The sequence below is a fragment of the Pelodiscus sinensis genome, chromosome 8, assembly GCF_049634645.1.
Source record: "Pelodiscus sinensis isolate JC-2024 chromosome 8, ASM4963464v1, whole genome shotgun sequence".
NCBI classification, from domain to species: Eukaryota; Metazoa; Chordata; order Testudines; family Trionychidae; genus Pelodiscus; species Pelodiscus sinensis.
Window position 1 is genome coordinate 3,813,747 of NC_134718.1, and position 17,214 is coordinate 3,830,960.

Sequence of the window (17,214 nt, forward strand, 5' to 3'; positions counted from 1 at the left end):
CCCACACTCTCCTGCAATACAGAGAAAGCCTGCTTTGGGCGCACTAGTGCATTTGGAAGAAAGACATCCTTCAAAGGACAGGGAAAGATGGAAATCTTCAATCACTGCCAGAACCCTGGCTGAGTGAATACCAGTGGCTGACTCAGACTGCCCCATTACCTTATATGAAGTATAAAAGGAGCAGGAGGGTGACTTACCATTCTGCTGCATTTGGTATCCTGAGGGGGAAGGATGAGTGGGTGGAGGTGGTCCCTGGAGGCCAAGCACTGGAGGCCCGGGAGGAGGCCCTGACATGGCTGGATGAGGTGGTGGTGAAGACACATGATTAGGCTGGGATGTTGGTAATCCAGTCAGAGCATGTCCAGGTAACGGTGAACCTTGCATGGTTGAAGGTCTTGGGGCCCCTGTAGTAGAAGGGTAACTGGAAGGTCCAATCCCTGTGGAGCAGGGAGGTGAGACAAAACCAGAAGCTTGAGGGGGGTGCTGAGCTGACATTGGTGGACCAGAAAAAGCAGGTTGGCCTAAGGACAGATTTGGAGACAGGCTGGTTGGAGGCAATCCATGGGACACATTTACAGGAGGGGGTCCTTGGCTTGAAGAGTAAGGTGTGTAGTGACCAGATCCAGTTGCAGTAAAGCTTCCTGAGGCTGAAGGAACTGATGTCGAGGAACCTGATGAGCAGAAATCAGTCATAATTTACTTGTACACACATACCCGGGTTAAGAGAGCACACGCAAAATCCATGCCCTCTAACGGACCTTGATCTCTTCTCCAAACCTCGTCATCCCTCAAACTACAACCTGCTCCTAAATCAGACAAACTCTCAGGGTGTGTCTAGACTACACCTCTGTTGGCATAGGGATGTAAATGAAGCACTTTAAATATCCTGTGCTTCATTTGCATAATCACATCATGGTGCTGTTTCGAACAAGCGCCATTTTGAAACTGAAACCACAGTTTAGACACAGTTTTTCCGACAACAGGGCGATTTTTCGACAACACGGTGATTTTTTGAAAGATCCTGTACTCGAAGTGTTTCATTTACATCCCTCTGCCGACAGAGGGATGTAGTTTAGATGTAGCCTCAGAGAGACCTTCTGTAACTGAGGAGCAGGGAGGCTGGGAAAATGAAGTTTCTAACAAGGTCCTGAATCACAAGTTGTTCCCTCCCCATCCCATCCCCTAAAATGACCTGTGATCCCAGGAATATAATTTCATGCTGTCTAACATTGTGAGTCTTTCCATTAATGAACAGGGCATTATGAAGTGGGCAAAGCCAGACCGAAAAGCTACCGAAAGGCTCTGTCTACGTAACAGGCTTTACAGTGGTACAGCTGTACTTGCTGTAAAGTCTCCCATGGAGCTGCTCTTTGCCAGCATAATCCAATCACTCCTAGCAAATGCTGTTTGGTACATCGGCGGGAGAGCTACTCCTGCTGACATAGCATGGTCCACATCAGTTCTTTTATTGGCGCAAAGTATGTCAGTAAGAGGTGTTTTTTCAGAATCCTGACTGACAAAAGTATGGTGTAGACAAAGTCTACGAATGCAGAAAATGATATTCTTAATGCAGATTTCCTGTATCTCAAAATGTGTTACTTTCTAAAGGTATTTATATCACACTGTTTATAGTGGGAAGTTTGAGAGGTATTTTGCCAAACGTGTACAATTTGTAAACTTAAATTCCACTTGTCTCCTAAAAACAGGAAGTGTATTATTATATAGTGCAAACTAGGCTTAGTTTACACACAAGACGACCTAGTTCCATTGCTATCTTCAGCTTTCTGTAGAAGGCAATGTTTTGTCAACTGCAGCAGCAGGAATGACATGGACAACAAAGAAAAGGGTACTCAAATTCAGCTCTCCCCAGTAACTTCCTATGACTACCAGATCTATCTGAATACTACCATGACACCCAGTGTCCAAAAAACACCACCTCTTCCTGGAAGAAGCTCACTGCCATTCAACAGAGAAATGGCTCCACTAGCAAAATATGAACACAGACAAAGCAATTGTACATACACAACCATAAGAGCCATAACAACTCACCATAGCCCAGTCCAGCTGGGGGAGGAGCTGAGGATGAAGTGCCTATCTGCATTCCTGCCATGTGATTGGTCAGTTGTTGTGCACTGGTTGGGGGAGGGCCATATTGCTGGAAGGTAGCTGGTTGGCTAACAGGTGTGGGTGCAGTGCCTGGTATGAATGGCTGAGATGCAGAGGGCCTGTGAGAGGAGAGAAGGAAAGAATTCAACCATTAGTGAGAGTTTCTTTTATGTGAGGAATTACAAGTTTCCATGCTTATGAAACGACTGAGTGTGTGACACACACCTCCTTGCTTTCAAGTTGTCACAAAACCTGAGAACTAAGCATGCAGCCATGAAGTCAGATACACAGTACAATTACAGCTTCTGCGCATCTTTCAATATTCTGAAACTTCTGCTACCAAACCCCAATGTCTCTCACAGCATCAGTATTCTTATCGATTCACATCACTACCCACAGTGCTTTTGGCGTCCCTGCAGTCTACTGGCAGAGTAGCAATGCTCTGCATGGCCAAGGGGGATACCTGCCTTGTACTTCTCAGTCTCACCCCCCAGTTAGACTGGGACACCAGGACGATCAGCCATTTTGGGCTGTTGGAAAGGGAAATGCTCATTGTCAATCAATGGAGACTATTGCAGACAAATAAAGAAATGCTATCTAGCTCCTGAAAGGGTCCGTGCTCAGCCATCTTCTAAACATACTGGCATGTCAAAGGAAAACCCTCTGAGCGCCACAGGGGACACGAAGCCAGGAACAATGTTAAAAAAGTCAGTCCCACAAGGATGAATACGGTGAAGTTTAAAATAGAAGGATGATGAGCTGGAGCTAAGACAGGAATTAATGCGACTAAGAAAAATCAACATACAGAAGCTGAACAGGCTACTGGAGCATATGACAACCAAAATCTGAAGTTTTTGAACAGATAACAGTAACTACAGAGAGCCACTGTTTGCACTGAACTGTATGTATGAGTGTCTGTTTGTGCCACGTAGGTCCTTCTAGAAGCTTTCCAGAGGCAAACATTCAGATTGTGTAGCAAATTCTCCCTCCTGTGAAATGTTTTATATGCTTATCACATGACAGTATGGGAGGACACTCTCTAAGATCAATATGTAAAATCCACTGCAGGAAAACACACGGCTAACTTTTGGGCCTGCACAAAGCATTGTATTCTTTCCACGCAAGAGAAATTTAGAGACAACATAAACCGGTTACAAAAGACAATCATTTTTGCCATGCTCACACTGCTTATGATTGCTTAATACTCATAAAGGGAGAGGGAGAGAAAAGTTATTCCATAGCTCAATGACTCATTTCCATAGTACTTGGGTTGAGAGTTTGAACTCCCTCCCCCCCCCTTCAGACTTACACACAAGAGAGACCAGCCACAGGCAGTAACTACCCACTTTCTATGCTTCAATCTTATTCTGGTCATTACAAAGACCAGAATTTTTAGTCTCCTTTCAGGGACTAAGTCTTAGAAGCATGTACGTCTGAATACTAAGTGGCCATTCTTAAAATTGGTTGGTTCAAAGTTTGGACTCCTTTCTAGTCACCTGTATTTTAAGTACATGCGATTCTTTAAATATGGTCTGCATCCAGGGGACGATACTTTCCCCTAAAGACATCAACTCAGTACACATAATAACCCTGAGCTAGGTAACAGACAGACTGTTTCAGGAAGTGACATTAAGTCTCATGAGTTGAAACTCTATTCTAAAGGAGTAAAAAAAACAGTTTAAACCTGATTTTCCAAGTGGCTGAGATGTCACTTCACACAGACGCCAAGGAAATGGGGAAAGAATCTCCGAGTTCTTTTGCTGTTTTGATTGCATTCCTTTCCATGTTAATGCAAAACAAAAAACTCTAAAGACATGTCAAAACCTCTTGTATGTCTTCAGTAGCAAAGAGATGAAAAGTGGTTTTGCCCTTTTTGGGAGGGTGGGGGAGGAGAGGAAAGAACTAGGGATGTTAAATATCAGTTAATTGAATAGTTGAGTAACCTCATGAATTCTTATCAGTTACTCGACTAGTCGACAGTCCCCAGGGGTGGGGCTGCCAGCCAGCGAGGAGCCCCCCCCCCCGCCACTCACTTCGTGCTCCTGCCTCTGTATCAGAGGCGCAGTGTGGGGTGCCAGGTGGGAGTTGATCTGTGAGGGGAGCCAGTTTAAAAACCAGCTCCCCTCACGCACCAACTGCTGGTTGCCCCGCACTGCTGCCTCCTACGGGAGCTGAGCTGGGCCGCCTGCCTGGCTCCTAATACATTGTAAGTGCAACAGTGGGGGTAGGTCCCAGACCCTGCATGGGCCAGGACTGAGCCAGGCTGCTAAAAGATGTACTGGCAAGGTGTGGGGGGAAAATGCACGTAGTCTACAGCATTAACCTACAAGCTTTTGCTTGTCGGTTAATCGACTCCACTGTTACATCCCTAGAAAGAAGTATTGCACGCTAGCAGCTGAGAGAGCCAAGGTGTCCCAAGCTGCTCCTATGACTTGATCTCCTTACAAATACCTTTGCATCTGGACTGCTGAAGCTCCAATCCCATTCTGCACATCTCCTTGCCCAAACTGACTATACACCGGCTGGCCAGCAGGAACAGGTGCTCCAGAGGTTGGAGGGGGTGCTCCAGAGGGAGGAGGAGCCCTTAATGCACCTAGGGACACACAGAAATTTTAATTGCATAGATCACCTCTCAGAAATCTACTAGCACTGACCAAGTACCCCCAAAACTAAGGGAAACAAGAATCCATGTGCAAGAGGAGATGAATCACGTGTGAACAAAGACTGTCTACTCAGGGAGGGGGGCAGCCACAGTCCACATCCACCAAAAAAACCACAAACAGCCCCACTCCTGGGCACCATGCCAACAGCCCCAGCACTCTGGGTATTGCCGTCAGGGGTCAGATAGGAGGCTGGGAATCCCAGGGCTGGCTCCTCTGGTCTCACCTTCGAGACAGAGCCTCAAAAGCACCCAGGGACAGCACCCATCTAGCTAGGATGTCTCCACCCGTGGCAGTGCCTGGTACAGTTGCTTTGGTGTCACTGCCAGTAAGGCATGTAGGAATTCCCGGTACCACCTCTGTAGAGACCCCCCCCCCCCCCCCCCATGAGGCCCCCTCCCCACATGGGGAGCATCTGCATTCACGGCCCTCCACACAGTTTCCACACAGCTGTGGCCCTTAGCCCAAACATTTACCCTCCTCTGGTCTACACCGACCTTTCACCATTGCTGAAGCCGTGCAGCTCCATTCATAGCAACAGCAAAAGCCCTTGCGTGAACTGAATGCCATTGCTTTTAGCCACTGCTGCCCACCCCTCCCGCTCACAAGAGCTCTGGATAACATGAGGTTAAGTCTCAGCAGTGGATGTGCCCCAATGGCAGCACAACCCAAATACTGAACTGAAGACAAGGCTCCAATGTCTATCACACTGTCAGCTACAGTGGAGAGACCCCTTTTGCGCTAGTGGCTACCTTATTGCCAGCCCAAGGAAAGGAAGTGACCAGGTCACTTTCCACAAACCTTCTGGCTGATGAAATCTATTAAATGACTGTTTCCTGGCTGACTATTTGTGATGTAATTGGAAACAACATGTGAAAACTGCTGTTTCTGGAAACTTGGAGTTTTGTGGCTAACAGACATGGTCTCACATGTCAAATCAAACTGCTTCCGTTACATTGTGGACATAATTCAGCAAAACTAAGTCTGTCTTCTCTAGCAGTCCCACCCCACACAGGGTAGTGCCAGAGACCTGTCTGCACAAGCTTAGGTTTGGTATGATCATGTGAACACCACACTTACGGACACTTAGCAGCACTATCAAGTCACCTATTCACAAAAAGGAATACGTATTTGTATTATACACAGGATTAGCTGCAGAGGACTTTAATCTGATGTAGCAATTTCTGTTTTATCACAGGAGGTGCCCTGACCGTAGGCATCACTAAGGATGTTAACTAGTGGTTAATTTACTAGTCGATAGGCACTTCCGCATTCCCCCTCTGAAATGTACAACCACCCCCCACTGGGACTCTTCTACATTGCAAAGGAGGAATGCGGAACTCCACGTGCAGCCAGGGCCAGTGGGAAGTCCCACCGACTCCCAGCTGCATGCCGGTGCCAGCTTTGAAACGTACAAAAGTCCTCAGCAGAGGCTCCTGTGCATTTCAAAGAGCCAGCACAGCATGGAGCCTGGGCTCAATGGGGGACTAAGTCCTCTGCTGTCCCTGGGCTCCATGCTGTGCTGCCAATTTGAAATGCCACACAAAGCCTGGGTGATCACAGGTTCCGCGGAAATGACATGCTGGAGCCTTGGATCAAATGGGGAATCCTAGCTGATCCCGGGTTCAGCTGTGCGGCGCTGCCCCTTTGAAGTACCTCCTCTTCCCCCACCTCTGCTGCCTCTATCTGAAATTGACTAGTCAACTGACTATCCAATAATTATTTGCTTATCTGACAGTTGACTTGTCCTTAACATCCCTAGCCAGCACCAGATACGACGCAGTATGCTGCTAGCATCCGCCATCATGGAGTTCTGAAATAAACAGAGTCATAGGGGAAGCTACTTCTTAGTCCCAAGAAATTGGGTTTTGTGAGGGACTCACTCCTTATACATTCTATTCTGCCTCTATAAGCATGATCTTATTTAATCTACTGGCCTCAGAGATAGCACAGATTATGCCTCCTGTGAACAAGTTTCCCCCCCTTTATTAGTTTTAGGAGTTACCAAAATGTCACTCAATAGCCTGCCTGCCTTTCCTCACGCTAAAAGAACAAAGGGACATTTAAGTTTGCTGTCTATAACCTTTATTATTGTATCTGCCTCCAATACATCAGATCTCATTAGTCTCCTCTCTGAACAGTCCTCACACTTTTTATCTTTCCTTCCCATACAGCAGTCCCTCCAGGCCTCTAGTCATTTGAGCCCCTTCTATTTCTGCTATCTTTTTTGAGATGGGTGACAATTTCATTTAAGGAACGTTAAAAGACACTTTTTAAGTTGATTTTCAACAAAGTGGTGGAAAAGGCGGCGTTACAGATGGCAAATAGGAAACAGAGGCCGAAGACATTTGATGAAGCAAAGCTGAAGAAAGTGATATCTGGGTTTGACTGGAGCCAGACAGAAAAGTGTGATGAGGACTATAGTATCTTTGCTGACAAGCTGAGATGTTGCTTAAAAGCAGCTGAAATTGAAAAGTTGAAGAAGGTGAAGGGAAGAATCTCGAAAGGAATGAAAAGCCTGCTGGAGAAGCGAAGAAACATGAAAAGGAGCTCAGATAACATCGAGTACTCCATTCTATGCAAGCTTATACAGCAAAAGCTGAAGGATGACTGAGAACTTCCGGAAAGAAAAACTCCTCAAAACAGCTGAATCACACAAAAGCTTCAGGACATGCAAGCGGGAATTGACGCAGTATAGGACTGAGCATAACAGCACTGAAGAACAAGGATGGAGAGACAGTAATCAACAGAGCAGGGATGGAGGAGGTCTGGTAAGGAATTCTATATAGAACTATTCAAATCAAGAATCAACGTCCCCCTCCCAATGCTCCAGGAGTCAGAAGAACGCGTCCCCCAATAATCGTCAGTGAAATGCAAAGAGTACTATACCAGATGAAGAAGGGAAAAGCTCCAGGCAAAGAAGGAATAACGTCAGAAATGATTTCTGCAGGAGGCAAAAAAAACTTTGGAAGGCCCTCGCTTTAAGATTAAATTGATATCTTGAAGGAAAAATACCATCAAGCTGGAAGGAGTCAAATACCATCTTGCTGCATAAGAAGGGTGATCAAGAAAATCTTAAGAATTACCACCCTATATGCCCACTCTCTCATATTTACAAGCTCTTTACAAAGGTGATAACGAACCAACTTTCGCAGAGCTTGGATGAACAACAGCCAAGAGAGCAGGCAAGGTTTCGAAGAAATTTCAGCACGATCAACCATATATTTACCCGTATCCAGCTCCTAGAAAGAGCGAGGGAATACAAACTTCCGCTGTGCATTGCTTTTGTGGACTATGAAAAGGCCTTCGATAGCGTCGAGTTCAATGCAATATTAAAGGCACTCGCAGAGCAGGGCATTAACAAGCAATACATCAATTTGTTGACGGAAACGAATACTGGATGTACAACAGATATTACTCTCCTCGAAACTCCCCTCCATATCCCAATCGAGAAAGGTGTGAAGCAAGGAGATATGATTTCACCAAAACTATTCACTGCATGCCTCGAAATGGTTATGAACAAGATCAACTGGAGGAGTGATGTCAACATAAACGGAGAGTGATTATCTCATCTCAGATTTGCGGACGACATAGTATTAATTACTGAAAGCACCAACCAATTGCAGAGCATGCTACGAAGATGTGACAAGAAAAGCAATCAGGTCGCTCTGAAAATGAACCGTGCAAAACGAAATACATGCGATCAGACGTTTTACGAAAAGCCCAAATAACGACAACAAGAGAAGAAATCGAAGAAGTGGAACAGTACATATATTTAGGCCAAGAAGTTAATATGCGCCAAGACCTGAACTGAGAACTCTCGCGAAGGATTTGGGCAGGATGGTGGGCATTCAATTCCATCAAGGACATCCTCAAAGGGAAAAATCGATAAGACCACACGTACAAATATCTTCAATTCAACAGTGCTGCCAGCCATGTCGTATGGCAGCGAAACATGGGCACTGACGAAGAGAGAAGAGCAGCAAATATTGGTAGCTGAAAGGGTAATGGAGTGAGCTATATTGGGAATTTCCCTCCTGGATCGTATTCCAAATGAAATGATTAGAGAACGCAGTGGCGTAAAAGATATTATTGTGGAAAGCAGACAAACTGCAATGGGCAGGCCACACAGCACGGCTCACAGACAATAGGTGGACCGTAATTATTGCTGAGTGGTACCTGCGAGAACAGAAAAGACCATCCCGTTGGCCTCCAAGAAGATGGGAAGATGACATTGTTAAATGTTTTGGATGAACATGGAGAAGAAAGGAGAGAGTGCAAGAAAAATGGTGGACGTGTTGTGATTGGCGCAATCTTAACGATAGCTGAAGACCAATCGATCCAGGTGAAGACACTTTTGGGGTTTCCTTCTCATAATGAGACAGACTATGAAAAACTGTTAGGGATTGTGGGATATAACCTTGCTTTGTGTCCATCCAATGCACCCAAAAAGTGTCTCTAAACTCATTCTTAGAAGGGGATAGTGGAACTATTCTCGTCAGCATAATTTAAAATGCATAAACACATGAAAAGAAGTTTTTGATGGTGATTTAATTTTGTTGATAGAAATCAGTCTCTTGCAAATTTATCACTGCTACTCATGAATGCACTTCTTTAATTGTTTCCATGCAATTGCTCCAAGAAATCACAGGAACATATTTGCTTAAAGCTGTTGGTTAAAATTTCCAGATACTATTAGTGTCACAGCTGGAAAGGAAGCCCCCCTCTTTCTTCCCATCATTATCCTCAGGCCCGTCTCCAATGCAGGCCCCATACCAGTGACAGACTTTCAACAGGGGCATTTTATTTACCAGTCACACTGTCCTAAGACTAAAGATACTTTGACCAAAAAAATCTCACTCTCTCTAGTGAAATGGTTTTAGTGGATTTGCCCCAGTTTAGACCTCACAATGCCTTAAACGAAGACGACAGACAACTGAACATAGGTTTAAATCAGGCTAACTACAGGGATCCTCAGGAATTTCTACTAGAATTCTTTCTTTATACTGTAGGCATGTTTCTGGAGGGTTGCCAGGGAGCGGAACAATAAGAACACCACCAATCTTCAACTGATACACTTTGTTACTGTTCACCACCAAAATTCCCTTTAATCTTTTCCATCCATGAATGGAATAAATCTGCACATGTGCAGAATACTTTCATGTGCACCAAGGCATGCACAAACATGCTCCACCAGCAGAAACACACACACTAGTGTGGGTGCTCTACTAAGTATATGGGCGGCTTTTGAGTTTCTCCTGAGCAGTCACACAAGCGCCCAGTCACAGGGAACTCTGTTCACCCATTCACCGGGAACTCTGTTCACCCATTCACCACTTCCTTGAAACAAAACATTCAGATCAAACATGGAAGTAACAGATTTCATAAAAACACTCAGAGAAACTATTTTTGCTGTAGGGACAGCAGGATGTCACCACCACAAACACTCCCAGAGAGAAGAAAGCCTTTACCTATGAAGTTAGGTGCAAGAATAGGAGTGTCAGAATTGAGGCAAACAGGAGAGCCCTTCGAAGGGAACCCCAAGGAAGGGAAGTAACCTGGAAAGACAAAACACATCAGCAAGTGCAGCCCAAGAGACAGTATTCAGAGGTGAAGTTGACAATGCCAGCTGAAGCTGGTTAGCTTTGGAGCAGAGGAAAACCCATGGAGATGTAGCATGGCTCTATTTATTATACCCCACAAATCCTGAAGTTCTCTCCACTGATATGCCATATTACTATTTCATCGTCTAGAAAACACCTACTCATTGTAGAGACTACAGGCTTCACTAGTATCAGGCCTGGTTAACATCAAGTATTCCAGCAGCAACCAGGCATTCAGAGACCATCGTAGGCTTGCTTTCCCCACCAAACTCATCAGAAAAGCAGCCCTCTTGTATGAAACATTCATACAAGTTCAGCCCATGGCAGATTTCTTCCACATTTCGCTAAGAAGAACTAGCTACTGGTCAACGTGTCTCCATCCCACTTATCGGTGAAACCTCATGGCATGGAACCTCTTCTACTCTGCTGCCAGCTGGGACTGTCACTACCATAAGAGTCTTGCCAGAAAATGGGGATTTCCCCTCTAAAAGCAAGTCATAGCAGCCACTATTTTCTGTCTCCGATTCCTCTCCACTGGTTTTTAAATGTAGCTCCAGCTGCAATTCTGAAATTCCATGATGTTAAATTTCTTCCAGCCCCTTGCAGTTCTGGACTGGGTCATGGACTCTACACCACACACCTTGGTATGTGGTAGGGAGGAGATGAGATGGCCAGAGAGCTGGCAGAAAAGGGGAAGAATCAGAGAAGGAAGCTGGTCAGCTCCAGAAAGTGATGCAAGCAGCAGAGCAAGGGAGAAGTCTCTGGTAAAACAACCCCGCCCCAATTCATTTTAAAGTTGCCTGCATTTCAATTATATATATGGCTGTACATCTATCAAGCCCCGGATAATACTATATCAAGTAAAACAATAAGTATTTAATCTTCAGGGGAAATTTCATGAATATGTACGTCAGTGGTTTCATGTCCCTCACATTGGGGGTCCATTCATCTAATTCAAATGGGCAATTATGTTATCTGCCCTCCCTGTGGTATTGCTTGTCTCCCTCCAATTCCTTCTCACATCTCATGTCAGGCAGTCATAGGAACAAATGTCCACTTCTGGCTGCTATGTTAATAGAGCATTGTATATTTCTCTTCCTCCTCACACAAGCTTTTTAGAGAAGCTCGTCAATTTCATGTTGGTGAGAAGCACTGGACTGATAGATTAAAGGCTCTGTCCATGAAGTATGGTAAACACGAGCAGGTAATTCAAACATCTTTCACACCATCCCACTAATACCCTTCCACTATAATCTACAAAAACCACCTCTCAGCACTACATGGAAAAAAGACCCCAATGCTCCATTTAATCACTGGCCTCATCTTTATCATAAGCTGGTATTTTGGGATGTGGGCCCCTGTCAAATGGGAACAGGCAAGACCAAATTCACTCCACTTAAGACTGCCACGAGCCATCAGATATTGGCACCTTCCAGTCACTATTGACCTGAGCTTGTTTTGTTCTGGGGACTTAGAAGCAGAAAGGTTGATAATCCATTACCCCCAAGTTACTGAGACATTCAGTATCTTAGATTTTTGAGAATAATACTTTAGCTACATCTGTAATTGAGTAGTGCTTTGTTGTTACTGCAACCAAAATAGAGTTGAGCAGAAAGGGCTAAAAAGTAAAAACAGCCAATGGTCTTGAAAAGTACCCTCAAGCCTTACATCACTGTAGTATCCAACAAAACCAATCAGCAGTTTCATTTCATAGACATCAGAAGGGGTAAACAGAGAACATGGCATTGTTCCCCCAGAACTAACTCCCAGATTCTGATTACAGTAGGAGGACAAATATTAAACTTTCCATAGTAGTTCCTAATGAAAATCTGAACTAATGTCATCTTAGCAGAAGTGATTCCAATCATGCACACAACAGTGAAGGGCTGACAGTCATCAGTGGTTGACATAGTATTAGGTATCAATGGCAGAATTGTAGCCCATAGGAGTCCAACTTTTTTACAGACACAAGGTACATTTTTTCATGAAAATTGAGTTTAGTTGCTTTCCCTCCACCATAATCTAAGAGTTGTGCTCTTCAGTTGCTTTTCTGCTGTGACTGCATTGTTTTGTTACAGCTGTCTTAGAGAAGATGGAGAACGTTAGATCTGCCTTGCAAATAGAAACGAAATAAAAGCAGATCTTATTTGGATCATCACTGACAGTAAACCAATAATGTTTATTTATTCATTTATTGTTACTGGGGCCACATGTCTACTGGTCATTTCACCAACTCTACCACAGACTGAGTATGTGTAAGCCACAGATCTTTTCTGCAGATGAGTATGGAGCTGCCTCAGTCACATGCCTTTGCCACTATTACTGCTCTCAATCTAAGCTTAGCTTAGATTCCCTGTGCATTCTTGCTTCCTGACTACATGAGTGGGGGAACTATAGGGAACAAGCTGCCACTGGATTGTCTTAACTTTTAATCTGTAGGATAACAAAACATGTAAGCCCACAGTGAGCTGCTCAAATGGCATCTATGCAATAGTGTGATGCTGCATCACAACAAAACCCATCTTTTACCTTGATTTCCAAAGAGTTAGCAGGGTCATTTATATTAGCATTTAGCTAACAGCAGCCCACCAGCTCTGGAAAAGCATTTCCAATGCACCCAGAAACTCAGACTATAAGCTGCTATGTCTTGATTAAGAGTACCTGGTGGAGGAGCTGGCTGCTGATACCCCGGCATCGGACCATTGTAAGCTCCATACTGAGAATGATGAACTGCAGGCATTTGCTGCCCTCCATAACCAGACTGCTGGTATCCCTGATATCCAGGCTGAGGCTGCCCATAAGGAAGCCCTGTGTGAGCTTGCTGGTTTACACTCATTGTGTTCACATCCCCAAACTCGTCTCACCTGCAAGGAGGAGATAAGAGAGAACACAATTAGAAAACAATAGTCCAAACTGCAGCCCTTGCTATGAAAGCAGCTGAGCAGGAGCTGGCTACTAGTAAGCCTGAGAAGCTAGAGGAGGAAGTGTATTAGTAAAACATTCTCACTTGGCCTCAATGAACTAACTGCCTTTGGAATTCCTGGGAGAAGAGAATTGTTATCTACATAAAGAAAATGCTTTACAATGACCTTAAGTGCTGGTAACACCACTGAGAATCACCATCAGCACACCACCTCCTACAAAATGCCTCAAATAATACTTTGCACTTATGTCACACTGAAGAATTATTAAGCCTCACACCACCCAGAAGAAAACTATTGCCGCATTTCAGACAGAGAAGCTAAAGGAATACAGGTGTCATGCCCGAGATGAACTTCTCAACAGCAGAATGGAACTGTACTGAGGAGCTCCTAGCCCCACGCCCTGTGCTTAGCTTGTTACACCTTGCTTCCTTGATACAAATGGATGTGTACTAATTACGTCAGCGCACAGAATCCAGAATAATTTTAAAATGTCATCTTGACACTAAGTGGATATAATTTAAATCCTATTTATCTCCATAATGAAATTTAAAATGACAAATGCTCAAGAGAGACTTAACATTCAAGGGGAACACATCTCAAGCTAGGAGAGGTATATGGGCAGAGTTACATGAAGGCCAGGCCATGAAGGGTAGGGAAATATCTTTGCTTCTTTCAAAAAGGCCAGAAAGAATTCTCCATCTGCATAAGAATCAGGACTACAGAGGATTATGCCTTCTGGCCAAGCACATCAAATCTGACTCCTTGTTTTCAGGGCTGGGTTTACACTCACTCAAGCATTAGATCAATCACTTCCAATTAAGATCTCATGCAGTCCTAGCCTAGAAAGCAAGAAAAAAAAAAAACAATATAGATACTTCTCTTAGGACCCAATATATAGAATCAAGCTTAGCTATCAAATAAATATGGGACTTTCTGGTCAAAGCCATTAGCATAATTGCCAGAGTTATGGTCAGTTGCCTTCAGAGCTACAGTGGAAAATCTTGTGTCCAAGTAGAGAAGAAAAGGAAGCAGCTGAAAGGTTTTTTCAAAGGATGAGTAGAACAGGCAGTTCCTGGAGAGAGATCTTGGAGTCACTGTGGATTGTTCTCTGAAAACATCCACTCAATGTGCAGTGACAGTCAAAAAACAAGCAGAATGTTGGAAACCATTAAGGGATAGAGACTAAGACAGAAAATATATTGCCTCTATATAAATCCATGGCATGCCCACATTTGGATAGAGGCCATCCTCGCTATAAGACAAAGATATATTCCAAAAAATTTGGCCTTACAGTGAAACAACTTAAAGCGGGGAAGTTTTTTCCTGTGGCTGACTTCCATTTGCATGACTTAAGAGCAGAGAATGGGAGGACTTATCAGTTCCTACAAGCAACAATGACTTTAGCGTGGAATGGATGTATACTGGGGCGACTTATGGTGGGAACACTCCTGTACTGCATGCAGATGTGGTTGCCTCATCTCAAAAAAGATATACTGGAATTGGACAAGGCTCAGAAAAGGGCAACAAAATGATGACAGGCATGGAACTTCAGTCATATGAAGAGAGATGAATAAGACTGGGGCTTTTCAGCTTGGAAAAAAGATGACTAAGGGGGACATGATAGAGGTCTACAAAATCATGACTGGTGGGGAGAAAGTAAACAAGGAAAAATTATTTACTTCTTCCCATAACACAAGTAGTAACGGGTCACCAAATGAAGTTAATAGGCACCAGGCTCAAAACCAACAAAAAGTGTTACTTCATTCAATACACAGGCCAAGACTAACAGGGTTCAAAAAAGAGCTAGGTAAATTCATGGAGGTTAGGTCATGAATGACTATTAGCCAGGAAGGAAAGGAATGGTGTTGCTAGCCTTTGTTTTGTCAGGGCTGATTAATCATTTGATGATTTCCTGTTTTGTTCATTTCCCTTGGGGCACCTGGTATTGTCACAATGTAGGAACTAGTTCTTCTCAGATCAGAGAAGTCCATGGCACCAATCTTACCCCCACAGAACAGTGGAATTCACATATCTGTTAACAGCACAAGTTTGCATCAGAACTGAGAATTCCATGGTGCTCACCTGAAGAAAACATTTCTGAAAGAAATTTTGAGAGAAGAGATCTGACATCCTGAAACTCAAGGCCTAACACCTGGGAAGGTTCTGAGTTAGCTGACAATCCCCTCCACTAGAGTCTTGGGAGGGGGTCAGCTACTTTATTATGCCTGGTCAGACTGATCTGACCAGCGCAGACCCACTCAAAGAACCAGCTGTGTCTTTATGGAAGTGCCTTTTTCTTACTGGGCAGCTTAATAAAACTGCTGGAATCACAGCTGGTGTTTTCTTCATTCAAAGAGTCTGACCCTAAATCAATGGAACTTGTTACTGTTCCTTTAGAGACACTTTGATGAAAGGACATGCCTTTTCAACCTGAGACTTTACAGTGCAGAAGCAAGGAAGATGTAGATGGTACCCTACCTATGCTGAAGGCACCTTTTGGGGGATGTGGTACACCAGATTTATGAGTTAACAGAGAATTTGGATACAACAGGTCCTGAAACAGAGTTTTACTATTTTTATCTGGAAATGGGTGACAGGGGTGGGATCACGTGAGGATTACCTGTTGTGATCCCTCCCTCTGGGGCATCTGGTATTGGTCACTGTTGGTAGACAGGATATTGGGCTAGATGGACCTTTGGTCTGACCCAGTACGGCTGTTCTTTTGTATGAAGTTTATCAGAAGGTCTTGCAGGCTTTACAGTCTTTAGTTAAATGCTTTTCCCTAATGCATACAAAACATATTCACCATTCTAAGGCAGGGATCACATGGGCAAGGGAAGCCGTCTCCAACCATGGTTTGGCTGACTGATCCCTCAACTTGGGCAAGACCCAAGTTGACCTATTTACAGTAATGTGACAAAAATTGTTGAAAATGTCAAGTAAAATTTTAACTTCGCCTAAACCTAACTTTAATCACACAACTATTTTAGTATCAGAGGGGTAGCTGTGTTAGTCTGGATTTGCAAAAGCGACAAGGAATCCTGTGGCATCTTATAGACTAACAGATGTTTTGGAGCATAAGCTTTCATGGGCAAAGACCCACATGCATCTGACGAAGCTTATGCTCCAATACATCTGTTAGTCTATAAGGTAGTTGTGACAAGGAGTCCTGTGGCACTTTAGCTACTTATAATAAGATTTTTGTTTATACTGCAACAGAAAAAAAAAGATGGCTCTGTGACTTATGGCAGAGAAGAAAAAACTAAAGGACTGCAAGTGTGTCTATTTACATGATCTTTGGAACATAGGCTCCAGAGACACAGATGGAACCCCAACTATTTATCAGAAAGGTTCCTCAGCACCTTGCCTATATATGCAGCTACTTCACACATCATTCTCACATCTTGCTGCATAGGAAACTATGTGGACTTTCTTCCCTGAACTTTGCACACTTTAGTACACTTGATAAAAAGTTGTAACAGTTTAAGATTTGTACATGATAGTAGGGTCAGGAAGAAATTATGTTAAGTAGTTACAGATATGGAATAGTAAAACCAAAATATGCAACCTACTAAAACTGTACTCACATAGCTCTAAACATACAAATGGCCATACTGGGTCAGACCAAAGGTCCATTTAGCCCAGTATCCTGTCTGCCAATACAAAATGCCCCAGAGGGAGTGAACACAACAGGAAATCATCACATGATGGTTCTCCTGTCATTCATTTCCAGATAGAAGATAAACATTCTGCTTATATATATCCTTCACACAGTATTTTTTTCCAAGGCCAAACTATCCCTTTTTATATTTTGGCACACCACCAACTGTATTTTGAGCACTACTGTAGCACACACAATAAATAATCACTTTTTACAAGATGGAAAAGGTTCCAAATTACTCATTCTTCGAGCTTCCCAGT

The 17,214-nt window shown here is 43.8% G+C and overlaps 1 protein-coding gene across 5 annotated transcripts in view; it reads right to left on the minus strand.

Moving 5' to 3' along the window:
- Positions 1–17,214, minus strand: part of SEC24C (SEC24 homolog C, COPII component) — a 106,273-nt gene that overhangs the window by 30,202 nt on the left and 58,857 nt on the right. For 3 of the 5 annotated variants that reach the window (XM_075935697.1, XM_075935698.1, XM_075935695.1), the window contains 5 exons: positions 13,031–13,233; positions 10,238–10,324; positions 4,558–4,699; positions 2,050–2,225; positions 198–671 (listed from right to left, as the gene is read on the minus strand). In XM_075935697.1, the coding sequence (XP_075791812.1) occupies positions 198–671; positions 2,050–2,225; positions 4,558–4,699; positions 10,238–10,324; positions 13,031–13,205 (1,054 nt within the window). In that variant the 5' untranslated portion in view covers positions 13,206–13,233. The remainder of the gene's footprint in view (positions 1–197; positions 672–2,049; positions 2,226–4,557; positions 4,700–10,237; positions 10,325–13,030; positions 13,234–17,214) is intronic. The other 2 variants (XM_075935699.1, XM_075935700.1) reach the window with 2 other exon arrangements.